General features: G+C 44.9%; 1 protein-coding gene across 2 annotated transcripts in view; it reads left to right on the top strand.

Annotated features, from left to right (window-relative positions):
• Positions 1 to 13,167: 13,167 nt before the first annotated feature.
• The window catches only part of GRIA1 (glutamate ionotropic receptor AMPA type subunit 1), a 293,835-nt gene continuing 284,479 nt past the window's right edge, over positions 13,168 to 22,523 (top strand). For both annotated transcript variants that reach the window (XM_045791959.2, XM_045791960.2), the window contains exons 1-2: positions 13,168 to 13,652; positions 16,671 to 16,808. In XM_045791959.2, coding sequence (XP_045647915.2) covers positions 13,571 to 13,652; positions 16,671 to 16,808 — 220 coding nt within the window. In that variant the 5' untranslated portion in view covers positions 13,168 to 13,570. The remainder of the gene's footprint in view (positions 13,653 to 16,670; positions 16,809 to 22,523) is intronic.

The raw sequence follows: 22,523 nt of genomic DNA, 5'->3' as shown, positions 1-22,523 counted from the left end.
TGCTGTCCAATTCCCTTACCCCTCCCTACCGTAACTGTCTACCTTTACTTGGTTTATATTTTTTTCTGTACAATGTGATTAAATAAATAAAAAAGCAAGGAATTTATTAAACTTGAAAAATAAAAAACTGTACATGAAAGAAAGAGTATTCATAATATACCACTTAGTTCAGAAATGATGATATTTCTATAACCATAATACAAACAGTGGATATGGGGGGATAAGAGTGATGAGTGTAGAGAAGTTGTACAAAAACCAAATTCTCTTTAACACTTCCTCTTTACTCCCTCTTCTGTTGCCCTAATTCTGGAATTCACCTAGTTAATTCTAATTGCAATGACTTTCTAACTGGCTCCTGCCTGGGTCTCCTGGATTCTCTTTCTAAAGCACAGCATGGAATAGATCACCTCTCCTGCTCAAAAGCCTTCAATGACTCTCTTTATGCTTGTCCTCGGTAATCTATCCTCTGTCTATCTTTCCAGGGTATCTCCCTCTAAACCAGAGGTGCTGAGCCTTGGCACTATTGTCATTTGGGGTTGGGTAATTCTTTGTTATTGGAGGCTCTTCCATGCACTAAAGGAAGTTGAGCATCATCCTTGCCCTTTGTCTCTAGGTGCCAGTAGCAAACCTTCCCTCCAAGTTATGATAATCAAAAGTGTCTCCAGACATTGCCAAATATCCCCCAGGGGGCAAAACTACCCCCCTCAACTACTGCTGCTCACTACCCAGTGAACTGTACTGCTTTAAGCCCTGACCCTCACCCACATGTTTAATTCACCCCCCCCAACACACACACACACACACACACACACACACACACACACACACACATCGTGGACTCAAGCTATAAGGAACTGCTTGTTTTTCCTTGACTCCCCACCTTATGATCATTACCAGGTCTGGGACTGAATCTGTGGAGGCTGAGTTTCACTTTGACTAAGAGCTACATTTGAGTGGAGGCTAGACTTAAAGTTCAGAAAAACAAAGCCATTTACTGCAGGAGAAGAGGGTACACCCTGAGAGGGAGAGAACAGCTTAAATATTTTCTTCTCAGGAACTCCCATGGAAGTGGGTGGTGCAACTCAGTAGAAGCAAGCATGGGGAATGGAAGGCAGTGAGGAGGGAAGAGGCTACAAGGGTTGGACGCATTGGTCATAATAGTGAACATCTGCTTTTTATGATGTGTCAGACACTCTGTTACAGTGACTAATCTCAAAATAGATTTCTAATGTCCACATTATCACCGCCCCCTACAGGTGAAAAGATGACTGAAAAAAACGACATAATTTTCCCAAGGCTCTACAGTTCCTGATGAGCAGAGCTGGGATTCAAACACAGGGACTTTGGCTCTCCAGCCTGAGATCTCACCCATGATATCATACTCTCTCTTAGGAAGAAGTGCTTTCCTGAGCTCAGCTTTCTCAGCCTAAAGTAAAGGGGAGCTTGGCCTGGATGGGCCTCCCTGCAAGGGATTAGAGCATTCAGAACCAGTTCTCCCACATCTTCCCAAGCCTGCGAGGTTAAGCATGATACAGATTCATTTTGATGCTAAGCTCTAAAAGGTTTGGGTTAGCAGCTCAGTCAAGGATGTCCTCCGGCAGCCTTGTTAGTCTCTCCACTGCCCTCCTGCTCTGGGTGAAAGGGTCTTCCTTATAAGGCTTCAAAGATTCCTCATTGAACCTTCACATTATCTTCCTGCACTGACCTTGGACCTTCCTGTTCACTCACTGGTATTTAACTCCCAGGCTGCGTAGACATCTCCATGTCCTCCCCAGATTTGTTTTATTTTCCTCAGTAAAACAGGCTAGAAGCTGCTTTTCTCATCCTAAGTCTCTAGTTATGTGCTGGCCCAAATAAGATGCCAATGAAGCTTCGCTAAAATAACCATGTACCGCATGTCAACTGTTTATGAGGCATTGTGCCAAATACTACATGCAGTTTCTCCTGTAGTCCTCACAAACGCCTCTGAGGTATTTTTATCCCCGTTTTACCGATAGGCAAAAGGAGGCTCAGAGAGCTGAAGTACCTCGCCCCGGGGCACATCCTAATAAGCCTCCAGCTAGTCTTGGAATCCAGGGATTAGGACTCCGGAGCTCATGTTCTAAATATTAGCGGGGTTAAAACTTAATAATCATGTGGGTTACATTTGGCAAGCCTGGCTTTGACACCTACTGTTGTAGACTAACTTCTGGACAATCTCCATAATGGCCAAAGTGTCCTTGAGAAATAATGCTAGTTACCTGTTGCTACTGCTCACTCCGGAGGCAGAAGTCACAAGAAGTCCACAAGGCCCCTCCTCATTCTTCCGGCAACCTGCGCATTTCTGGTTTCAAAGCTCCCGCCCCTGACGTAGCCGCTCCTTCCGGTTCCGGCGCTGTGTCCAGGATGTGCCCCGGGTCCTCCCTGAAGAAAGCATGCGGGAGCTAGACTGGGCCGGGGTAAGGCCACGAAGTGCTAGAATTGTCTGGTGCCTGCGTGAGGAAGAGTGACGCCACTCCGCCCATGCTGCTCATCCCCATCCCCGAGGTCAGTGAGGCGGCGGATGGGGACAGGGACAGGGAGTGGGCAGACACCCTGGAGGCTGGGTCCAGGCTGCAGCTTCGGAGTTTGCCTACTGCTTCTTCCTCCGCCGCTCCTTGATGCTCCTCCCAGAGAACGTGCGGGAACTGGAGTAGGTGTGCCCTCCCACCGTGGTCAAGCCCTCCTAGTGGCTTTTTTTTTTTTTTTTTTAAGTAGCCTCCACCTCCAGCCTGGAGCCCTGACCCTAACTAAGATCAAGACCTGAGCTGAGATCAAGAGTCCAACACTTAAACGACTGACCACCCAGGTGCCCCTTTAGTGGCTTTTTGAAGAAGAAATTGTTCGGCCGCTGATACGGTGGCTCTGCCCCATAAGCTTAGGTGTGGCGATCCCCCCTGGACCACCTGCTTGCCTTATTCTCCCTGTTATCATTGTCTTTGAAGTCAGAATGGAAGAAGCGTTTCTCTTATGCTCTGGCTACTCAGTGCATGCTATCTCACAGCACAAGAGAGCAAGTGGCTTTGCTTCCCAGTCGGCCCCTTGAGGCCCTTATTTTCAGGGCTCTAATCCTGGGCCAAGTCATTCTGCTACCTGTGGCAAGGTCATCGCACCAAGCAATGGGCCAGCTGCCCCTTGAACTTCCCCCAGGAGGGATGGCTTCAGAACTAGGAGGCTGAAGGTCTGAGAGGGGCTTTGGGAGACCCATACAGGGATAACAATGCAGGAGGGGCTGGTCAGTTTTAGAGGGTGCAAAAGGAGGTTAGCCAAACCTACTGCGGGGTGGGGATCAGGGGCTTCACGAGGAGGAAGTGCTCTAGAGCAGAAGGACCTTCTGATACTGTAAAGTGAAAGGGTTCATATAGAAAGTCTGCTGAAATTCTGTGTCCCTGCCCTTCCCCAGAGCTTTCCAGCCTCGGGTTGTAGTGCCTTGTTCGACCATCACAGACACACAAATAACCACAGTTTACAAGTGTGTGGGAGAGGACCACAGCTGTGGTGAAAGAGAGGGTTCCCTGAGCCATACTGTGGAGAACTTTGAAGCACAGGGCTAGATGTCTGAGGTCCAGGAGAACCTAGACCTTAGGCCATAGATCTTAACTGTCTCTGCTTCTCAAGATACCTCTCTGCCAAAAGCTATTGCAGGAACCCTGAGTAGTTGTGCATATCCATATCAGAGGGAACACAGAAATCTCTAGGGCTGCCCTTTAGACTCTGCCTCCACAGTTCTGCCTCTGTTCTGATTTCTCACTTCTGCCCTTTATTGGGACATCCTGATAACCCAGAACGGAGCTATCGTATGGTGATGATAGGCTGTCCTGCGGTGCATCCATTCTGGGGATACACTGGCCATGGGAATCCATCTTGACCCGGCAGACTAAATGGTGCTGCTTGTATGGGTTATGTCATCCTAGTGTGTTTGGTCTAACCCTAGAGAGTTGAGGGTGAAGAAGTACATGCTCATATTTAACTTCCAGGGCAAAGCCAGGCACCAGTGGTTGGCACTGAGGGAGGACAGTCATTGCAGGGTGTTTCCAGATATCATTTGCCCTGGTGAAGCACTTTCCTGCCTATTTATCCCTCTGGGGTCAGAGTAGCACATTGCTCCCACAAAATATGGTACCTGCTGGTGTCAGGAAGATGACTCTAGAGACCCCTCCCATTGAAAGAACTCTTAAGCCCTAAATAGTTTCCCACATGATTTGAAGTCTTACTCTTGGTTTGAGTTTGGGGAGGTTTGGTTTTGTTTTGTTTGTTTTTTTCAGATAGAAAGTGTTACAAATAATGGTTAGTTTTTCCACAGAAAATGTTATAAATGAATAGTGGTTAGTTTCTCAGGTAAGCCCACCAAATCCAGGTGGACATTACTATAGCTGAAATGCTATACATTTGAGGTAAGAATAATAGAAGGCAATATTGTAGATTCAGGTTTTATTTTTTTAAGTGATATCATATAGTGATATCATACAGCTTCATGATATCATTGACTGTGCCTGAGAGCCTCATTTGAAGAGTTAGAGGCAGGAATCACTGCCTTTTGTCTGATGTCAAGGGCAGAGGGAAGGTGGAGCGGGGAGCATCATGGGAAGCAGAAACTGGAGGGAATGATCTTATTTGAGACCTAGTTCTACAATGTACTGGTTGTGTGTCCTTAGGTTAATGCTTTAGTTTCCTGAGTTAGTCTCATTACCTGTTAAATAAAGAGCTACTATATATTGTTTCCACAGGGTTTATTGAGGGAACACATGGAGCTGAGTAGTGAATGGCAAAGGCTTTGAAGACTAATAGACCAAGGTGTGTATAATGGGGCTTACCACAATGCTATGGGTTGTTAAGAGGATTGAGTGGTCTAATGTGTATAAAGTACTTAGCACAGTGTGCTGCATGTGATGGCAAGAGGTAGTTGCCATTGATGAGATTATCTTACTGTCCTTGCTTTCCCCAAGGAGGCGCATTCCCTTCTGTCTTGCATGCCACCCTCTCTCCTAGTCCTCAAGAGCCAAGATGCCATTTCTGTTTGGCTTAGGGAATAGAAACGATGGTGGAGCAGTGTGACCAGCTCAAGTTGGCAGGTATTGAGTTGGGTCACTGAGGATGTGAATCTACTCCAGTTAAACACCATAGGATGGAAGGAGGATGGGAATAGGGAATGGGGAGTTCTGGGACTGCTTTATCTGAAGGGCCCATAAAAGGGAGAAACTAGAGAGGTAAAGGAGGTAAATCCATAGTGAGGAGTAGAGGAGGGGGGAGTTAAGTCTTATTTAGGGGATCTCTGTTAAGGACACTGGGGAAGTTCATACAAACCCTTACCTGTGTTTGTTCTCTTTGATTCTTGTCACTATCTAACTGACAGGCAATATGCAGGCCAACTGTTTGACCCTCCTTGTCTGTTATGCTGAAATATCATCTCAGAAGTGTGTAATAGAAAAATTACCACATTAGCAATGGGCTAGTGGGCAGATCATGTTCTCTAGGGACTCCTATCTGCTTCTTCTAAAAGATCAGTCTAACCTAGGCCCCTTTTCTTGTGTTTCTATGGGCTGTTGTTTTGATCGCCATTCCTGGAACCCCTTTAGATGTGACAGGACATGAACAATACTCTCATACAAGTAGAGCTTGGGTTTCAAGTTCCTGATCTGCCACTAACTGCTATATGACCCAGGGCTAATGACGTAACCTTTCTGAGGTCTTCTTCTATATGTAAAATGAAGGTATTGGACTCCATTGTCTCAAAATTTCCTTCCAATTCTAACATTCCACCTGCTTCTCTTCCACATAAGAAATGTCCACTCTTAGCTTTTTTTTCCCTTCTGCATGATTTTGTCTCTCTTAGAGTAATAAAGGAGAGGCTAGAGGTTAGGTAAGCAGCAAAATTTAATACTAGGAGTATGACAGTCAATTAGAATCATTTATGTTTCGAGTCTCCTGAAAACTGATTAAAATCCCCCTTTGGCTGTGGGGGTGGGTGGGGACTACAATAAACACCATAATTACTGTTGGACCTCAAAGAAGGTTACCAGATATGGGGAGAGAAACAATGATTCATTTTCTTTCTCAAGACACATTTGCTTTTTGAAGCAAGCCCCAATTTTGTTCATGCTTTCTGAATGGCTTCTCAGGGCCCCTTCCTGACTAATACTGTGGCTGAGCTACTACAGAAAGGTGTTTCGAGTATGAGGACTCACTGGGCCAAGTCATCTCTTGGCCATATGTCCTGTGGCAAGTCCCTTTACCCTTCTGGAAGTATAGTGCACATTGTCAAGGGACTATGCATTGCAAATTGACCAAATTGATGAGCATGGCCCTCGAGACAGTATAGGATGATGGTTAGGAAAATCAGCCTTGGAAACCAGGCAGATACGGGTTGAAACCCTAGTCCTGCCTCTAAATAGCTGTATAAGCTTAGAAAATAACTTAATTTCCCCAACCTCCCTTCTCTACTTGAGAACTCTCCCTTCTCACTTAATGAACCTGCAAATGGAATGATAAGGGTTCCTACTTTACAGGGTTGCCGTGAACTTCATATGACATGTGGTAGATGTGTAACCTGGCACATAGTAAATACACAAATCTACCTCTCGTTATATTATAGGCATGATTCATGCCCCCTCAGGGGCTGAAAATCAAGTGGGAGGGGCCAAGTTAAATATCAGTTAAAGGCAATAAGTGATAAGCAACACAGATATTCAGGGAGGCTCGAATGGGTGTGGGAGGGCATTGGGGGGAAGATGGGAAATGAACGGGGTCTGAAAACCTACTTCTGTTAGAGACTATACTAAGCACTGGAGTGAACAAGATACATTCTAATGGGCCAAATGATAAACAAATAAATATATGATATATTTACGTAGTAATAAACACTGCAAAGGAAAATGAAGCATGGTAAGGGAAACAAAAGTCATGGCAGGAGGAGGGGGTTCTGTTTGGAATAAAGTAAATAAGAAACCTTTGAACAGAAGCCTGTATGAAACGAGAGGAAGCAATGTGCAGTTCTGTGGGAGGAACTTTCCGGGCAGAAAAAAGACCAAGTGCAAAGGTCCTGAGTCAAATGGTATTTAGTGCATCCAAAGAACGATCAGAAGGCTAATGTGACTGGAGTAGAGTGAGCAAGGGAAGAAGAGTATAGCAAATGGGATTGAAAAGACAGCCAGCAGCAAGATTTTGGATTTTATTCTAAGAATGATGTGAAGCTTCTGGATATATAAGAGCTGGGGAGTGACAAAATCTGACTTCTGTTTTTAAAAGTTTCGCTCTGGCTGCTGTACAGAGAACAAATTATGTTGCCATGGTGGTTAGCAGGGTGGGGGAAGTAGAGAAGGAGTGGAAATGAAGTGTCGGTAAAGATTGCCATGATCAGATGCTAGGCGAGGGGAACGAATGGAGAGGTGGTGGGAAGTGGTAGATTCTGCTTGTGTTTTGAAAGTCCAGCCCATAAAGTATGCTGAAGGGTTCGGATGGGGCGTCCTCAGCTTGATGACCAGGTGAACGCAGGTGTCAGTGTTGTTTAGGGAGATGGGAGGAAGGAGGGAAGAGCAGGCTGGGCGCGGTAGAAGCAGCAGTTTGTGTGGGGAAGTGACATAGAGGTAACAGAAGATTGGCAAACTGAACTAGAGGAGGAGATTTCGGAAGTAGCCTGGAACCATGGGGAAGGCCTCCAGTGCCAGAATGCTTCTGAACTCCAACCACTGGGCAAGAACAATGACACTTCCCATTCCCTGCAGTAACAGCTGGCAAAGTCCTCACTGTGTGTTTGGAGGATTGCCAGGCCCTTTGCATGCAGCCTGTCATTAATCCTCATGTTAGCTTCACGAAGGAGGCCCTCTTAAGACCCCTGTTTTATAGACAGGACACGGAGACAAAGGGGTGGAATGGCTCATCCACGATGATGCATCCGTGAGGTTGTGCTGAGAGTCTGGCTGTCTTGTCTGTAGACCAGGGCCTCTCGGGAGAGCCGTGGGAAGTGCTGCACCTTGGACAACTGCCCTGGCGTGCACTGGCCAGGCCACCTTTCTGAAGGCACTGCTGGTCTGCAGGAATAGTCAGTGCCTCCGATTTCTACCAGTAACGATGGTGCTGTGTAGGAGCTTCCCCTTGGAATAGACCTTTTTTTTTTTTCCCCCAGGCATTGATCCTACCCCAGGGTGTTTTCCAGAGCTTGCACTGCTCCCTAATTACCTAGTAATGCTGAGGGCTTATGAAAATGCTGTCATTTGTTTGAGAAGGGGAGGGAAGACTGAAAGAAGAAAAAAAAAAAAAAAGAAAGAAAGAAAGAAAGAAAATGCTCTTAAACCTGGCAGAACTCCAGGCTGGGTAATTACATTCTTCAGGGTGGTGTTCTCACCACACACAGTCTGCGGAGTATTTTGGGAGCTTTCTGTAGGAATTGTGCTAAAAACATGAAAAATATTATCATTATTATTTTCTTCTACATTTTTTAAAACGGGGCCTTTATAAAGCCACGGAGGCAGCCTCTCTCTGATGGCGTTTTTGCCAATTTGTTAGCTGTCAGCGATCTGTTCTCAGATCATAAATTTGATGACTTCCCCCCACCCCCCGCCTTGAATTGTTTCACACTAGAAGCCTAAGATCTTCAAGCCAGAAGAGACTTTGGTACAACCCCCACATTTTACAGATTGAGATGCGAGCCCAGGGGAGTAGAAGGGACCTGCTGATAGCCACTGTTGCAGGTGGAAAGCACAGGTCCTCCCAGACCCATGCCTTGTCCTTTTTCTTTCTCACTGGGTCCCTGCCCTCAAATGGACTCACCGTGTCAGAGCCAGAACAGTCTATAGCCATCACCTAAATAGTCTTGTCATTTTAAGGATGGGGGAACAGAGGCCCAGAGATGAAATGGACTTGTCCCCCAAGTTGATATTGGGAGGGTGGTTGGACCCTTGAATCTCACCTTCCCCTGACCAAGAACTGCCACTCTGTGGCCCATGGGCCAGCTCAAGATCAGAGACACTTTCCTCTGCCCCCACTGCTTTTTTGTCCCTTGCAGGGAATGTACACTTAATATTTTAAAAAATCCTTATTTTTGGTTTCTCTTTTAAAGAAAAAAAAAAATCAGACTATTTGGCCACATTGGGCCTATGGTTCCTTACAAGAATTGGCTGGCATCAAGGCCTTGCAACTACCTTTTGAAAGGTTGTACACCTTTTAGTTCTCTTTGTCCTCACTGTTCTCTCCCCTGCGTGGCTCATTTCATTCATTTACTTTCTTGGCCCAAAGAGGCATTTGTATTTGAAATCCCTGCCCAACACCACACTCCTCGATTTGTGGTGTAAAACCAAAGCCAAAAATAAATAAATAAATAAATCTTAGGGTGTTTCAGTTATATGGTAATGAAACTTAAAGAATGCCAAAGAGGGACACCTGGGTGGCTCAGTCAGTTAAACGTCTGCCTTCAGTTTAGGTCATGATCTCAGGGTCCTGGGATTGAGCCCTGTATCTGGCTCCTTGCTCGGCAGGGAACCTGTTTCTGCCTCTGCCTGCTGCTCCCCCTGCTTGTGCATGCTCTCTCTTTCTCTGACAAATAAATAAATGAAATCTTAAAAAAAAAAAAAAAAAAAAAAAAAAAACAGTGCCAAAGATATGAACCACAATAGGTCAAATTGATCTTAGGGGTAGATGCCATGCCATCTCTGGGGCACAGTTTGAGCTGCATTACAAGGCCTGTCAACAGCCCGGAGTCCCTCCAGTAGATATACATCCACTTGGATTTGGAGGAACACTCATTTTCAGGTGTCCTATTTTACAATGTGAACAGTCTTGAAAGAAGATAAACCTGATCTTTTTCCAATGTAATATAATAAACGGAAAGACTAGGATCAGGGGCCTGGTGTCTAGTCCCAGGCGTGCCAGTTGCTATGTCCCCTAAGAAAGGTGTTTTAGTCTCAGTACTATTGATATTTTGGGCCAGATAGTTCTTTGTTGTGGGGGGCTGTCCTATGCATTGCAGGATGTTTAGCAGTATCCCTGGCCTCTACTCACAAGGTGCCAGCAGCATCTGCCCAGTTATGAGAATCAAACATGTCTCCAGACATTGCCAAGTATCCTCTGGGGGAGAAAATTACTGCCAATTGAGAACCACTGCCTTAAGCTGACCACGTAGGCACTCTGAGTCTTACTTACTCTGTAAAAGTGGGTTCTAATTCCTGTCCTTTTGGGTTTGGGGGGAATGAGATGAGATGATAGATGTACAAGTGTTTGTAAATCCCAGCGTGTGACATATTCGTACAGGGTTTGGTTGCCATCAATCATAAGAGACTATGAACAGTCCAGCCTTCCAAGCCTGATATTGGGGATGGCAAATAAGCTTCGGAACTAATGGGGGAGACAGCATGATGTACTAATGATGGATGACATCAGAATAGGCTATTAAGGCAAGGTATGGTTAAGGAAACCTTTGAGGTTAAGGAAATGAGGAAATCCCTTCCCACTCGTGGCCGGTCTTTTCTTTCTCATGTACATTCCTGGTCATGTAACATCGCTCCCCCTTGCCTGTGAGAAATTCAGTGGCCTCCAAATCCTGACTGTGACTGCTAGGTTTCACGTTCCCCACTCTCTCTTCCCAGTCTGCAGCACAGCTTCCAGGCTCCCGGAGTATATGGTGTCCTCTCCTGCCTCCAGCCCTTGCAGGTGCTCTTCCCTTGAATCCTGTGTCTTCCTTCCGCCCTCGCTTTCTGCCTTTTGAAGCCATGCTGGCTCCCCGTGGTTGCTTCCTTCTTTGTTCCCCCAGAGTTGTGTTTACATCTCTATCAGAGCACATGTCATGGTCTGCTTTGGATGACAGATGGCAGGATTCATCTATCTTCCTCCTCTACTACATTCACCTGCCTGGAGGTGGAAACTGTGTCATATTCCTTTCCATATCCCCCAGCCCGTGACACCCTATGGGATACAGAGTAGGTTCTCCACCCATATTTGAAGAGAATTTCAAAGATAAACAGCTGAACCTAAACATAATTTGACTTAGATGCTCAGACTTGAAATATGTAAGCTCCATGTTTATTTAATCATTGAACAACTATGTATTTAATAGGCCAAGGGGAGCCATTGACCATATTTGAGCAGAGTGATGGCATAGAGCTATACTTTAGTAAAATCTGTCTGACTATAGAATTTCTAATGATCATAGAAAATGCATAGTTTTGACTCCTTAAAGCCCCCTTCCCCCAAAGTAAGCAAAACAAATCTTAACTATTACAGGTAGGCGTTGAGGTTTTACTAATTAATCCTTGTAAAGGACTTTGAGATCTTCCTCTGAAAGGTGACAGAGAAGTGTGAAGCTTTCAGTGACAGCCTAATTATTATTATTACCAGGCACAAAGCTCAGGGAACTTAAAAGATCCCCAGGTACCATTCAAAATAGCAAGAGACAAAAATATGCGAATGGAGAAATTATATTATAAGAAGGAATCCTGGCATTACAGACTCCTAATGTTTTCAGGGACCTTAGAGGTCTTTCCTGATCTGTCTGTCACCTTCTCAAGCTGATGCTTACACTCCTTCTAGAATGTTCTTGCTCAGTACTTTCTGCCATTAGAGCCTGAGAGTTAAGAGCTTCGGCCTCAGGGTCGAGTTTCCAGGGTTCAAATCCCCCATCTCTTCCTTGTTAGTAGTGGCAACTTGGGGAAATTATTAGGTCTCAGTTTCTTTGTCTGTAAAATGGGGGTGAGATTATCTGTGACAGGCATCATTACAAGTAAGTGATGTGTGCACATTGCCTGGCACTTGGTAGATGAATAAACACTCATGTTAAAAATCACTTGAGCTAATGAATAGATGTGGAAGTGCATAGGAAATTAGAAAGTATCTGACCTCCAAGTTGTTCCTAGTCGGAGCTCCATCAAACATGGTGAACTATTTCTTGCAAATCCCAGCCCTCGTAGTGTCCTGTGAGTGTGTGTGATTATGCAATCTTGGTGAAGGAAGCAAGGAGCCTTGGGAAGAAATGGCCTAGTCAAATGCCAAAGCAAAATCAGGTCCGTTCTTCTTTCTCACTGCAGAAAGCTGGAACTTCCTTTTCTTATGTCATCATCTGTTGGGTGGGAGTTCTGACCAGGGCCGTGGGTCAATTGGTAATGCTCAGAACATTCAGGTTCATAGGATGGGCCATATGTTGGTCCTGAGGGTCCAGACTCCATCTTAGTAGGTCTGTATTTTTATGGTTGAGTCCGAAGAGCCTCAGGTTTTTCATTTGTAAAATAAGGGTGGTGGCTACTTCACAGGGCTGGTGTGAGAAGAGAGTGAGGTCACACTGTGAAGTTGCTTCAGAAGCTGCAAAGTGCTCTGATGGTTCGTGACTGTCACTTTGCAGCCCACACTATTTCCCTCAACACAGTTGTTCTCTCTACAGGTTATTTCAGGGGAAGCTCCGGTCCAGGAGGGTCTGTGGAGTTCTCGTTTACATTGGACATGACCAGCATCCAGAGAGAACTGAAAGAAGCCTGAATCTTCTCACTAGAATCCCTGCAAAATGACTCATGTAATTGCTCTAAGTATCCTTAGCCTTTGTTGTACACCCACAGGATTCTGATGCTATAGACTCTTGTGGCATGCAGGGAGAGTGGGAAGGGGGCCCATTTAAAATGCCTAGGATCAGAAGAGACCACCAATTCCACTGGTAAAAGCAGACTGGGACTGCCAAATGTCCAAGCCAAGGCACCTGCCAATCACTCCAGACCCTCTGGTTTGCCTTTCTGTCATTCTTCCCATTAAGGAGGAAAAGGCTTTATTTTCCTTTAAAGCTCCTAGGAGGGATTTCTAGGGTCTTCCCCCTCAGGAATTAGTTGTAGGAATAATTGGGCCAGTGGAGTGCAGGAGATATATCCAGCACAGCCTGTGCGCTCCTAGAAAAAGTGACCTAGATCAAGCAGAGGGTGGATGGAGGACTATTGTGGGGACCCCCTGCCACCTACTGACTTACAGATGAACCCACATTTCCAGTAGCATCTGTGGGGCTGGGAGCTGGGGGAGGGGGCAGAGAGAGCTGGGGGAGGCGGGGGAGGGTGATGGGGAAGGGGTTGTTCCTTTCAGGACCAGGCTCCCTATATCATCCCCCCCAACCCCCACCACCACCCATCTGCACACACAGAGAGGAGAAGAAGGTGAGGACTGGGAGACAGGGGGTGGTAGGGAGAGGAGGTCAGCCGTGGAACTTGAGCTGGCTCGGTGGGTATTAGCACCGCCGGAGCTTGCAGCCTGTGTGAGTGTGAGGGGGAGAGCGAGAGCAAGGGAGGGAGAGAGAGGCAGGCTGTGAGAGGAGAGAGGAGAGGGGGAGCGAGCGCTCCGCCAGCATGAGGACGGGCTTCTCTTTTCCATGCTCAGTTAATCTGGCTGTCAGTTGGTGTTAACGCTGCCGTTTAAGTGCTCCGATTCCAAGGGAAACAGACAAACCTCCCAGAAGGAAAGAAGGAAGCAAGCAAGGAAGGCAGGAACTGCAGGAGGAAAAGAACAGGCAGAACAGAGAGAGGAATCAAGGGAAGGGGGGGAAATACCAAATCTATGACTGGACCTGGGCTTCTTTTTCGCCAATGCAAAAAGGAATATGCAGCACATTTTTGCCTTCTTCTGCACCGGTTTCCTAGGCGCGGTAGTAGGTGCCAATTTCCCCAACAATATCCAGATCGGTGAGTGAGAGGGGCAGCCTGGGGAGGGACTTTCTGGGTCTGGCAAGGGTTTTTTTTTTTTGGGGGGGTGCTTGTCTGTGTCCCCCAACCCCCCTGCTATGGACTGTGTTTAGATAGAAAGCTGAGTGATGATGGAAGGCAGACTTGGACCGCCAGCAGGGGAGGGGGCTTCTCTCGATCAGATGAGGAGCAGAGGGAAGTGCACACACACACACACACACACACACACACACAAACACAGCTGCACACACACCACTCACACTCTAGGCATGAGCATGTGAAATGGAGGAACCACTGCTTTGAAAGAAAGAAAATTCAGGCTGTAGCGAGGAGGAAAGGGGTGGTGGGTGTTTAAAGGAGTTCACTCTATTGCTTGATAGATGGTGCCTGATTTCATTTATTTATGTAAATATGTGTGGTGTATTTCTGTGTGTGATTAGGTATTAAATATGCACATATGTATTTAACTGACGGAGGCGGTGATTTCTTGGCTGGGGGAGGGGAAAAAGAGACCCTCTAAAAGAAGGAGTGAAAGGTGCTGGGTTTATTGCAGCCCCTGAAATAATCCCAGGAGGCCCCCACTGTAAGTCAAGGGGGGCTCTCATTCCTGCGCTGGACGCCCCCAACTGCCTTCTCTGCTGTCTGCCATGCTGGGCTGGTGGTCTCCACTCCTCTGATCCTGGAACTTCCTAGCCTGCCTTTATTCCTTTCCTTGTCCCCCTCCTCTTAGATGTTCCATCCACAGACATTGTCTGCCTCTTACACACACACACACACACAAGCACACACAGACACGTTTCCCTTCCCTCCTCTTAGTTGTCCCCATCACTAGACTCTATCCTCTCAACTTAGAGGCAGGTTTCAACATGCTGCCTGCCTTTTTGTTCCCCATTTCCCTCTCCTGGTTGTCGAGCTTCTAAAAGGACCCCTCACCCTCCCTGTATTTGTGGGGCAGTTGATAGTCACTGCTCCTCCTAATAATAATGGGTGAAAGCAAACAAACAGGAGCAATAACACCAGTAACAATGCGTGTCCACAAGGGCTCGGGGCTTCAGTGCGACCAGCATTCCAGTGCTGTGTGTGTCCCAGAATAGAGCTAGCTGCTTTGCTTGGAGGCATCTTGGATGGTTTGAGTTCTGTTCTCTCTCCCCAATAGGACATAGCTCCACCAGGGAAAGTTCCTGTAACTGGTAGTTTGTGTTCTTTGTGTGAGTGTGTGTTTGTGGGGGTACCTGGTGCAGGTCCTATTTTGCTGGGCACACATGTGCTGCAGTATCAGGCTCTCTCGGCCTCTCCAGCACGCTGGCCCCCAGGGTGGTTGGAACAGCCATGGAGTAACTTGCTTTGTTTCCTGACACCTGTTAAACTATATTCTGAAGTGTGTCTGTGTATATGTGTTAGTGCCTTACACGCAAAACAAAACTTCCTTCCTGCCTCGGGAGACACTTCCCTTGCAGCCCCTTCTATAGCTGCCTACCTCCCCACCCCCACCCCTCTCTTTCATTCATTAAGGAGGAGGCAGGGGATGGGGAAGTGTTTGGGGTGTGGTCAACGGGGGAGGGAGAGTGGAGCATCAGAATCCAGCAGGAGTTTTTTGTTTTTACTCTTTAAAATGGAGGCATATGAACATGTGTAAATCACTTGCTCTTATGTGTAGCCTTGTTTATGTTGGTACTTATGCGTTGCCCATACTTTGCTGATTGGAAATGCTTGTCTTGAGATATGTGGACTTGCTTTCTCCAAGTGTATTTACGTATAGCACTATGGGTATAAATGCATGGAGGTGGTTTGTGTTTTGTGTACGTGTATAAGATATGTTTGCCCATGTATCTCTGCAGATTTTTCATCATATTTAGCCCCAACTTATTTGTTCTACTGGTAAGACCATTATTTGTTTTCAAATAAAAGGTCGAAACATTAAATGGTAGAACAAACGCTGAAAATATCACCGCCATCAGGTAGTACTTGATTCTACTTGTATGATCGCTAATAAAAGCCTTACAGTCCATTTATTGGTTCTTAAAAACAAACACATACTCACTATATAAGAAGTTATAAGTACATTACGTTGGGACTGTGATTCCTGCGGAACCTGAGATAAACTTCTATGTAAACATTCATTATAGTTCAGTCTCTGGAAATAGCTGATTCTAATCCATAGAAATGGAATTTAATTCATTTTACACGTCCACAGTAAATACAAAGGTAAGCCATGTACTCTTGTTTCTTGGAACTAGAGCCCCAACCAGGCACCTTTGTTATGCTTTTCACTAGAACAGAATGTTCATACCCTCCTGACATTCTTAAACCCCCACATCTTTGAAGTCCAGTGTTCTACCATGCAAATATACACCATGGCAATCTCTTATGTAACAAGCCATTCCTAGGTAGCTGGGATCATGAGTGTCAAAGAAGAACCAAAATACTGTTTGTAAAAATCCAGGGTTTTCAGAAGAAATGAATAATATACTTCAGAGGTGATAGATTAGTTAAATTGCATGCAGGTCTTGCCAGGTCAAAGACCAAAAGTGTCAAAGCAAAGGGTTACAGAGCTGAACAAGCTCACAGGGTCCCAGAGCTAGATTTCCCCCTGCAACATTTGTTAGTACTACTTCCTGTAAGGCTCTGTAGTGAGGAATGGGTCCGATACAGGAAAATTAGACACAGCAAGGGTTTACATGCACACAAGAGCTCAGGCCACCTGGATGGTTACAGGAGGGAGTAGGAAGAGAAATGCAGTTCTCCTGTTTTTTCTGACCCAGTCTGGGTTGAGGAGTAAACAACCAAATGTTTGGGCAGAGTGATAGATATTAGAGGCCCTTGTCACATAAAAGCTCATCTGTGGAAGTTTAAGCCTCCATGTCCACTTGAGTCTATTTGGACTCCCCTCCCCACCACTGAAGGCTACAACTAGTGGGTTTGGCTTGGGGAGAAGAAAAAGGCCCATCTGGGGTGGGCTGTTGGGGAATAAAACCTGTCTCTATCCCAGACACCATGTTGCATTTTCTTTCCTCATAGGGGGATTATTTCCAAACCAGCAGTCACAGGAACATGCCGCTTTTAGATTTGCTTTGTCACAACTCACAGAGCCCCCAAAGCTGCTCCCCCAGATTGATATTGTGAACATCAGCGACAGCTTTGAGATGACCTATAGATGTAAGTAATCGTTGCTATTCCTGACATTTCTTTCTGAGATCGACCAATGAAAGGAGGGCCTGTGAGTAGGTGGTAGTGTTGCAAAAACCACTTGAGTTGTCATTCGTCTTCATAAGAGAAAGCCCTCCAAGAAAAATTTCCAGGGCCTTTTGAGTGATTCTATCAGTTGGTATTTTAGATCCTGGAATGCTTTAGAAAATGGGTCTGCTTTTTCACTGTCAGCTAACTTTAAATGCCAGTACGATGGGTGCTTGGGATGACTGCCTCTTCCCCACCTTGCAGAGGTTTTTTTCTTCTTCAGCTGAGAGAGTTTCACACATAAGAAACTTCTGAGAGATACAGAATTAAACATTCTGACTTGGGAAATATGGTTTAAAATGCTTACGCCTCTCCTGTGCACAAGTTAAAAGGAGAAAATATACCTGTAGTTGATTAGAAAGGATATGTGACAAGTTGTCTATCTGGGTTCCCACTTTGGGAAATGTCCCTTAACTATTGTAAAGTTGGTGCCTTGATTATTTCCAAAATGCTTTGAAGTGATTGATTGCTTAAGACATAGTTTGTTGGATGGTCTTTGAGAAGTGACCTCAAGGAGAAGGAAGAAAGAAGTCTCTGACATATGAATTGAATGCATAAGATATGGTGGGCCACAAATACATTTTGAGTTTTTCTGACAACTGGGACTGAAAAGGAGATTTGTGTGGTTGCATGATTGCCATTTGATGACAGATGGAAGCATAAAAATTAATCAGTGGAGACATTTTCCCTCCAGGGATTAAGCTCAAGTAGGAATTTATATCACATCAAGTAGGTGTGAGCTGAATGGGCAAGAACAACCGGAGACCTGAAACTGGATTAAATTGGCACCATAGGCTTTATGTGCGCCTATGGACTTGGTGACTTCTACTGAGCTTTGCATAGTCAAAGATATAGATCACATTTCTTTCATTTCTTTCCCACATTCCCTCATGGTGGGCTCTCAGTGGTTTGAACTGAATGTGCATTATGCATTGAAAGGTCATATTGAGAATTTGGAATTTTCCCTATCCCTAAGACCACTCATAAGATAATGTTCATACAAATTCCAAGAGTTATAATTATACCAGATTCCACTTATTGAGGATTTACTGTATGTTAAGAACTGTGATAAGTATTTTATAGACGATTATATTAGCATGCATTATCACTTATTGAGCATCACAAGAGCCCTTGCAATACACTAATTTTCATGTGTTAGCTGATTTAATCCTCAGAGGCACCTTAGGGGGGCAGTATGTTACCTTCTTTTTAGGAAACTGAGGCTGCACCAAGTTATATAACTTGCCAGGGTTGCCCAAGAAGTAAATGGTGGTCCTGTGGCTCCACAGCCCATGTTCCCGGCACTGTGATAGATATACTGTTCCTTACGGTAGCCTGATCAATTCTGCTTAGATTACTCAAGAAGCAAAAGGGAGTTTTCGGAGACTTTTAAGGTAGTGGCTTGATAAAGCACCTAAGGAGAAAACCTTATAGTGTTTCAAATTATAGCTGTGATTTTACCACAGGAGTGACCCATTGCATAAATAAAATAGCAATTTTGCATTTTGGTAATGCTGAGGTTGGAAATCTTGTCTACTGTGTTACTCACTATCTATCCTTAAAAAGAGCTGGAGTTCAATTGTTGAGGTCTGTGTTCTGTGAAACCATCTCCCTGGAAAGCTGAATAATGTTGAATAGGTATTTGGTTTTCAGATAACCTCCATTCCTCTTTGAAGGGAGGATTTGGGTGTAGGCATCAACATATCTGAAAACCACCTGTGATTATGCATAATATTTTGCATTTATATGCATATGCTAATTTATTTACTGAGGAGAGAGGCTCCATAGCTTTTGTCATACTCCATAGATTTTGTCATACTCTCAAAGGGGTCCATTACTCAAGAAGGATTACTTGCTTAAGGAATCAGGAAAAATAAATGGCTGGTGTGCGTATTCACTCATACTGCCGAAAATTGTCTACAGCAGAGCTTGGTGGAATGAGATGTTAACTGCTGTCAAGATGTTGACTGGCAGGACAAGATAATAAAAGACAAAAAAAAAAAAAACCACAGGAGGAAATGTTCTGAGGCAAAGGTGGTGCTTCTGTATTGTTATCTTAACTACCTAACACTTAATCTGTGATAGAGTTGTTGGCCATTTACTGGGGAGATTGAAATATGATACATGCTGTTATCCATTGTGGTTGGTGAACCTGGAGTGAATGGATCTGGGTTCTTGAACTTGATTCCTGCCATATACCAGTGTACAGGTTTCTATTAATTTGGCCATTCTTTAAATGCTTCTTCAATGCTATGAACTGAGGTGGACCCCAGGAAAATAGAGATGATAAAAGGCGCTTGCTTTCAAGTAGCTTGTGGTCCAGTGGGGAATATTGCTGTGGGGATTGTCTGAGAAGCAATAATGCTATCTTGTGCTTAGATCTTTAGTTTTTTCTCTTTAGCTCCAAGATCAGAGCCAGTACTGGGCAATTTGGGTGGCAGTGGTGGCACTGTAATTCCCAGCCTGCCTGGAAGGTTCTCTGTTAGCTTTTATATGAGGCCAGGAAACCTTTAGGGGCTATGTTCCCTATGGTCTGTTGGTTTGGGAAAACTGTACATCTGTCCCGATTTGAATTGAGTAACAAATGTCAAAGGGAATAGACAGATTTTAGGTGGGCTACATTAACTAATCATTTATGGAAAACCAAGAAAAGCACCTTACTCAGGTTTAATTTCATGTGCTTTTTTGAAATCTGGACTAGCAGTTAAATTAACTGCCTCAGTCTTACCTCCTAGAAAATAACTAAATATTTGTTTTTCTTTCTTTCTTTTTTTTTTTGAATTCTATTTATTTATTTAGAGAGAGTGTGTGTGCACAGGGGGAGGGGCAGAGGGAGAAGGGGAGAATCTCAAGCAGACTCCCTTCTGAGCATGGAGCCCTATGCAGGGCATCTTGATCCCAGGACCCTGAGATCATGACCTGAGCCAAAATCAAGAGTAGGATGTCCAACTGACTGAACCACCCAGGCGCCTCGCTAAGTATTTGCTTTTCATAATTTTTGCTGTCTTTTGTTTTTTTTCCTGCCCATTTTGCTATTCACTGTCCTTCCACCAGAGGGTAGAGAAGGGAAGGGAGAGGAAGTGTAACAAGACTATTCCTGCTGGAAATGTTGGCATCAGGGGATTACAAAGGCAAAGTGATGCTTGTAGGGTAGGGGATGCAGTGAAGATGGAAGAGGAGTACTGCTAACACCAGTAGCCAAGATGAGAGTTTTATATGTTCTTTGCATTCAAGCTTCCTTGCTTTCCTTGTCTGCGGTCATTAAGGGATAAAGTCATTGAATCAGCAAATGCCTTATGTTCTCCTCTGAGCACTCTTCCAAGCCTAGAGGGGCAGGAGTTGAGGAGACTTTCCACAGAGATAGTAGTTACTGACCAGATATTCAGCTTATCTTGGTGCCTTTATGATGGGTATAAACAAAGGAACAGGTGAGATGCAAATTGGGGTTTCTATTAGAGGTCTGAGGAGCAGTTACAACTTAATTCTTACCTTTTCATTCATTCATGCTGCACATATATGCTGAATGCCTACTTTATGCCCGGTGCTGTACCAGGTGCTAGGAATATAGTGACCAACAAAGAAAACACAGTCTTTTTTCTCGTGGGGGTTACAGTTTTGCCAGGAGGACCTCAATCTTCAGTGCATATAAAATTCACCCAGGGAGCTTATTTAAAGCAAGACTCAGGGATGGATTCTGGACTTCTTGAGTAAGAATATTCAAGAGCTGGCCCTGGGGGGGATTCCATAGTAGTTAGTATGGGGATCACACTTTGAGAAACTCTTTAATCTAAAAAGCTTTCCATTCCCTTCGCAAGCATGTTTGAGCCCTTAATCAAGCCCAGACATGGTGTTAAGCACCAGAAGTACAGAGAAAAGTAAGACATGTTCCCTGCCCTGTAGGACTTTATCCCTAGTGAGGCTGGCCATCCTGTAAAGAGAAAATTAAGATACAATGTTGTGTTGGAGAGAAATTCGTAGGGAGTGTTAGAGATGCCCTAAGGAGTAGGTATGGCCTCTCAGAGGGTGGTGGTAGAATTGAGTCTCAATGATAAAGGGAAGTTTTCCAGGAAGACAAGGTAAGGGGGCAAGAAGGGGATGAAGCAAGTGTGTTCTGGGCACAGGGAATGACAGGTGCAAAGGTAAAGAGGATAACGTTACTGTGTTACTCTCTTGCTCTGGCCTCTTGTGGCATTCCAGGCTGGGCCTCTCATCCATTTATCTAATACTGCACAAGGGGTCACAGAATGGCCTTCCATAAGCCAGGTACAGCACAATATTTAAGAATCATGGAATTTCACATCAAAATTTGGGTATCTTATGTCTCTTCAAAATTTTAAAAGATGTGGCAATACTGGGTTTCACATTTATGTAGTCCCAATTTGCTAAGATAGAGGTGGGAGTATTCCATCTAGATGGTTTCTTTCCCAACCAGCCCATTTCTTTCATTTTATTTGGCTCCCTGGCTCCTGGAAGCATTGTGTTTTCAAGCCCCAGTTGGTTTGTCCTGCATTGTTGCCTTGATGTATGTTTGTAAGTCAACTCTACCACCACAATATGAAACAATGTCCAGAAAGGTCATGTATATCTATTGTTTGTGTTGCTGAGAACACCCAGCAAAGTGCTGTACCCCTAATGCAAATGAACAGATATCTCCAGGAGTCAGGGAATCACACAGCATAAAGATGCTAAGAGCCGGGACGCCTGGGTGGCTCAGTCAGTTAAGCTTCCAAGTCTTGGTTTCAGCTCAGGTCATGGTCTCAGGGTTGTGGGATCAAGCCCCACATTGGGCTCCACGCTCAGCATGGGGTCCGCTGGAGATTCTTTCCCTCTCCAACCCCTTTGCCCTCCCCCTACTCATGCTCACCATCTCTCTCTCTGAAATAAGTAAATAAAATCTTAAAAAAAAAAAAAAAAAAACCCAAGATGCTGAGATCCTAAACGGTAGTCAGGTGGGGTTAGTTGCCTAATTATGGTGGGTTTCCCTCTGTTATAGATCCACTCAGGAAGCCCAAGGTGGATCTAGCTAGACTTTAGGCAGGGATAACAGACAGATGGCATCTTAGTTCTTGCCCAAGAGTCCCTCATCGTTTTTAGAGTTGCAGATTAATAGTCCAGTGAATTTAAAATGTGCAGTGCTTTTTAAAATATGGCATAAAAATCCAGATTTCTGGCTTCTCTGAAAAACTTAGGGCATCAGGAAACCCTGGACCCACATTCCTGCTCAGCTTTTCTTGTCTAGAGCTGAGAAGTGCTGTCCTCTTTCTTTTTTTTTTAAGATTTTATTTATTTATTCGAGAGAGAGAGAGAAACAGCATGAGCAGGGTGAAGGGCAGAGAGAGAGGAAGCAGACTCCCTGCTGAGCAGGGAACCCGACATGGGGCTCTATCTCAGGACTCTGAAATCATGACCTAAGCTGAAGTCAGACGCCCAACTGATTGAGCCACCCAGGTACCACAGTGCTGTCCTCCTTAAGTATAAGGCATAAACTCTCAAATTTACCAAAAGTCTTCAGCATTCCCTGTTGTACACGTGGCCATTGTAACAAAATAATGCTGCTTGCCCAGGTATGTGAGCGAGCCAGTCTGCTCACACCTAATTTATATCCTTCAGCACCTGTCATTTCATTATTTCATTTGA

Source organism: Ursus americanus, chromosome 15, assembly GCF_024610735.1.
Source record: "Ursus americanus isolate L20-20 chromosome 15, mUrsAme1.1.p, whole genome shotgun sequence".
Lineage (NCBI taxonomy): Eukaryota > Metazoa > Chordata > Mammalia > Carnivora > Ursidae > Ursus > Ursus americanus.
This window is presented reverse-complemented; position numbering and strand designations above follow the sequence as displayed.